At 39.0% G+C, this 5,738-nt stretch overlaps 1 protein-coding gene across 1 annotated transcript; it reads left to right on the top strand.

Annotated features, from left to right (window-relative positions):
* The first annotated feature begins 309 nt into the window (after nt 1–309).
* mrpl53 (mitochondrial ribosomal protein L53) lies at nt 310–4,272 on the top strand. Its single transcript, XM_050034277.1, has 3 exons — nt 310–455; nt 2,390–2,502; nt 4,081–4,272. Exons 1-3 carry the CDS (start codon nt 361–363, stop codon nt 4,197–4,199), a joined length of 327 nt encoding a protein of 108 aa, XP_049890234.1. The 5' UTR covers nt 310–360; the 3' UTR covers nt 4,200–4,272.
* Nucleotides 4,273–5,738: the final 1,466 nt, after the last annotated feature.

Here is a 5,738-nt window from a genome sequence, read left to right on the forward strand (position 1 = left end):
CCAAATTATATATTAAGACAGGGAAAGACAGAGAGAAAAAGAAAGACAGAGAGATATGCACAACAAACAGTGATGACAATAGCTACAATAACATTAATTTTAGTAATAATATTGTAATAGTAATAGTATGTATAAGTATATATGTGTATGTGACAACAATAATCATATATGTACAATAACAATTGAATAATAGTTCAATTTATGTCTACATGTGCCTATTAATGACATATTTATTCATTATTTATATCAACATCCCAGTCCACTACGTCACACTGCTGTTATTGATCCTCTGCCGCCCTCTAGCGGCCCACACGAGACGCGCTGCAATCTCTGCTGAGGTCAGAGGTCACAGCAGAAAACATGGCGGCTTCCAACAAAGCGCCTGTGGTGCTGAAGGCTGTGAAGAAAATAGCGATTCAGTTTTGTCCGTTTGAGACTAACGTCCGGTCCACACGGTAAGAAGTGTGTGTTTTATGTCTTGTTGTGTCGGAGAGTCGTTTGTGTGTCACTGTACTGCGGGTAAAAGCCGTAATTTGATAATGAACTGGTGGTTAAGGACGCTGTTTCCAAACAGAAGTCACCCTCAGGACATTATATCAGCAGCTTCAGTCTGTAGGCTGCGTTTTATTTAACTTATAACGTGTTATTGTCTAATTAGGAGGATTAATAGAAGGGTGTGTGGTTGTTAAGAATACCTACGACAGGTATTTCCCGTACCGAGCTTTCCTACAGTAACGTTACTCCTGTTATACCTAATACATGCTCTTCCCTGCATTACTTCCCTAATGAAGGAGGATGCCTTTATTTGAGTTCAGCTAAATCCCTTCAATACTTATCTACCAAACGGATTTACACAGTATACGAAATTATTCGTCTGCCATTTAAATATTTAAATATTTGGTCGAAAATAAAATGTAAAAAGCTTTAAATAGCGCCTCTGCAGACCCACCAGTGGTGAAAGAAGTACTCAGACCTTTCACTTTAAAGTAGAAATACCACAGTGAAATACTCTTTTAATCTAAGTTAAGTAAAAGTACCGACGTAGCAGCTTCAATATATACCAAAAGCACCAAAAGTAAAAGTAGTCATCATGCAAAATGGCTCCTATCAGAATAAAAGATATTGTATTCCTGAACTGTAATTATTGATGCATTAATATGAGCATCACTTTAATGTTGGAGCTTGTAAAAATCAAGGTCATAATAATAATTTTAATTGCTTTATATGCTGCTGGAGAGTTTAATATAATACATCATAGCTGATTAGTTTAATTACATTTACTAGCTCTGAAATAAATGCAATGGAGTAAAAAGTACAATATTTCCCTCCTAGATGTAATGAAGTCAATCATAAGTACCTCAATATCGTACTTAAGTACAATACCTGAGTCAGTGTGTTAGTTAAATTCCACCAGTGGGACCTACACGTGTGTTTTACCTTATCCTGGCTCATTAGCAGTAGTGAAGGAAGTATTCCGAGTCTTTACTTAAGTAAAAGTACTAATACCACATAATAAATACTCTGTTACAAGCAACAGTCCTGCATTTAAAATGATACTTCAGTAAAAGTAAATATAATCAGGAAAATGTACTTAAAGTAAAGTACACAATGCAGAAAAAAATATAAAAAACAACAACAAATAAAAGCGCTCAAAATGGAAAAAAGAAAATGAAAAGCAGCAAATCTTAATATTTGAGAAGCAGGTATCGTAAAATGCTTTACCTGAAAAATGAATCAAATGATTGACACTCTGTTATCAGTCAACTAACTGATTAATCGACTGAAATCATTTCAGCTGTGTTTGCATAAACTTTTACAAGGCAAGGCAAGTTTATTTGTACAGCACATTTCAGCAACAAGGCAATTCAAAGTGTGTTACATAAAACATACATCAAGTAAAAGCAATAAAGGCAACATTAAAAGACATTAAATGCAATCAGAAAGAGTTACATTGGAAATCAAATAGTACAATTAATTAAAAAGAGTTTAGTTAGAAATAATAAGTTACAGTGCAGTGTGAGATAATAATCAGAAGCCTCAAGTTTGATTTAGTAATAGGCAGCAGCAAACATAAAAGTCTTCAGCAATAACAATAATAAAGGTGTAGCTTCTCCCATCATAGGGTGCAAGAAAATGCAGAGGATGTTAGTAAAGCACTGTCTACACAGCCCCACACAGTCCGCAGATGAGGTGTAATCAAGCAGAATAAGAGACCTGTGTTGGTGTGCAGAGCTGTTAAACTTCTCGTTATCCACCATATGTAAGGGTGTACAGGAAGAAGCTGATGTGTGAAATATCAAAATGAAATGAAATAAATACAAGCACCTCAACATTTTACTGAGTGCGGTCTCTGCTGTAATGTAATCAATATGGTCCTCTCGTCCCACAGGGAGTTTCTGCTTCGGGTGGGCTCAGAGAGGGTCAGATCTACCAACATGAACTGTGAGGTGGTATCGGTGGTGAAACATGACAAGTCTGAACCCATAGTGGATATTACTTATGGTGAGTATTACCTGCCTACATACAAATCTGTGGGTGATGATACTGAACTGTGAGACTTCACTGGGCAGAGTGATTGTGGCTGGATGTTTGCATCTGCAGTTTAGATTCGTTGTATTGTTTTAATCCACTGGAGACGTGGAGAAATAACCTGCCCTAAAGTCACACAGTTTGGTACTCATGTATCCCCATTTTGTTCTTACACCATAAAGAAATTACATATACAGGGAGTAGTAGTTATTAAAGAGAGGATTTTGAATTTGGCATCTGTAAAACCTCAAGCAGATAAAGACATCATAATGCGCCTGGAGAACATTTAAATTATATTTTAACATATTCATGTCCTCAGATTTCTTACTGAAGAAATGCACCTTTCTTTTTTCTATTTGTCTCTAAATGTGTCAATCTTAAAGTAACAAGAAGAGACTTCACTACACACTCTTTATGGTCCAGAAACACCAAACTGACATCAACAAACAAGTGGCGACGAAAGCAGACTGTGTCGCCTCACTAACCCTCTGTCCCAGCCAAAAAGTTGCACTTGAACACACCACAAAGACTACAGCCAACTAGTATGTACGTTCTGTGCCTGTGTGAAAGGAAATAGCTCTCCACACCAGCAGGCGGCAGTAGTCTGTATCTGTCATTCAAAAAGGGAAACCCGAAGATGCTCTGAAGCTGCCTGTTAGCCAGTTAGCACATAAAAGAACAAATGATGTTTACTATGTACTTGTGAACAGTGACACAGACTATGAATCATTTCTGCTAAAGAGCGCACCATAAATAGTCTCACCTAATATTATACTCTTGACTACAGTCGTCTCCTTACTTTTCTCACCTCCCGTTTCTCTTCTCATGCACTGAGCTTAACTGCCAATCAGAGTGATTTCATTCACCAGCGGGCTCTGCTGTCTCCGGTGCCAATTCACGTGCCGAATCAGCTGGGAAAAAAGCCAACTAGTGCCCACTAGTGCCAACTAGTGCCAACGGTGCACGACACACCACAAAAGTTAGGGTGACAGACGCTCACAGAGTGCCTAACATCGACCAACGGCCGTTGTTGGCTTTGTGTTAGATGGCCCTTAGGGGTTATCCACCTAAGAAGTTCACTTGAGTCAGTGCTTGAAGACATTTGACCTGTTTTTATTTCTAATCACAGTCGGTCCAGGTCCTTTTTAAAGAGTCCCTTGGGATGTTGTATAAGTTGAGAGGTGATCTATAGATAAATGACCTTGATCCTAGTGGTGCAGTGGTGGGTGTTACTTCCTGCTGATTAAACACAGGAAGAGGTGACTCTGTACATGCAGCACAATGCCTAGTGTACAATCCAGGACAGCGCAGTCTGGTCTGTGAATTCCACGCTGATGTCGTTACTGCGTGATATTACTCAAACACAATGAGTCAAGTGCTTAGTAGAAATGTCTGCCACAGGTCAGCTGAACATTTTACGGATGTTGCCCATTGTATGTCGCTTGACTCCTGCTCAGAGTTAACTTTTCACCTTCTTGCTTCTTGTACAGAGAGATCAGTCATTGTGTCATCATGAGTCACCTCATGTGTCCTTGTCTTTCTTTACCTCAGTGGATGGAGAGAAGCTGGTGTTGAAGGGAGCGTGGCTGACCAGCAGTGAGATGCTGAATGCATTTCAGTCAATGTGCAAAGCCAAGGATGCACAGACAAACATCGCAGCAAAAAAATAATGGTCCTCATGTTAGATATATCTGTGTTGTACTGTCTTGGATGTATATAATTAAAGTGTTTGATTTAAATGTGGTGGTCTGGTGTACATCGTCATTTATTCACTTAGGCTGCTCACTTAATTTGGACAAGCATCCTCCTCCCCCATCATCCAAGCATCAGATCCGACCAGATATCCGTTACTGTCTCCTGTCAAACTGAAAAAAGGATTGCCCCCTCTTGTCAAGGTGAAATAGTTGTAGCATTAGCTCCATCGGCTATGCTAACATTCTCCATATTAAAGACATCAGTTGAAATGCTTTAACTGCTATAACACATGCTGCCATCAGCGCAGGGTCATGGTGTGTCCTTGCATAATGTGCCATTTTCCTGATAAAAGAGATCATTCCAGAGATAGAGAGAACATTATGCAAGCTCCAACCTTTGACACGTCAGGCTTAAATGTAATTTGGCACAGTTTTAGATGCAGCCCCACTGAACAGGAAAAAAACCCTTCACCCAGCCACAGATAACTGAAATCCTGTCCCCTCTGCTAGCCAGGCTTCGTTCCATTAGCATCTGTAGCTAAATGAGGTTTATCTATGGATTATTATTATTATTACATTCATGGTTTTCTCGTAAAAATGTCTTTAAATCCTCCCCTGGCTGTCACATGGAAAGTGTCGCTCAAATTAACAGGTACCAATCAGGGAGAGACTCAAGAAGACTACAAAGAGATATAAAGGAACTGCAAAGAGACATAATTTAGCAAAAAAAGGAGAAAAACAACAACAAAGAGAAACAAAATGACTACAAAGAGATAAAAATGTTACATAAAAAAGACAAAATCACTCAAACTGAAACAAAAGGACAGCAAAAAGATGCAAAATGACCCCATAGAGACACATAACTACAGACATTACTACAAACAGACAAAGTAACCCCACAAAATGCCCCCAGAGACACTAATTAACTTCAGACACAAAAGAGACATAAAATTACTACAGAGACAGAATGAAATTGAATAGACACAAAATCACTAAGCAGACACAACGACTAAAAAAAGACACGAAAGGACTACAGAGACACAACATGACTACAGAGAGACACAAAATGACAACAAAGATACACAACATGACTACAGAGAGACACAAAACAACCACAAGGACACATAAAATGACAACAGAAATGACTACAGAGACACAAAATGACCACAAAGAGACACAACATGACTACGGATAGACACAAGACACACAAAACAACCACAAAGACACACAAAATGACCCCAAAGCGACATACAATGACTACAGAGACACAAAATGACCACACAGAGACCCAAAAGCACTACAGACACAACATGACCACAGAGAGACACAAAACAACCACAAAGACAAACAAAACAACCACAAAGACACACAAAATGACCCCAAAGAGACATACAATGACTACAGAGAGACACATGACTACAGAGAGACACAACATGACTACAGAGAGACACGCAATGACTACAGAGAGACACAACATGACTACAGAGAGACACACAATGACTACAGAGAGACACA

The sequence above is a fragment of the Epinephelus moara genome, chromosome 22 (assembly GCF_006386435.1).
Source record: "Epinephelus moara isolate mb chromosome 22, YSFRI_EMoa_1.0, whole genome shotgun sequence".
NCBI lineage: Eukaryota > Metazoa > Chordata > Actinopteri > Perciformes > Serranidae > Epinephelus > Epinephelus moara.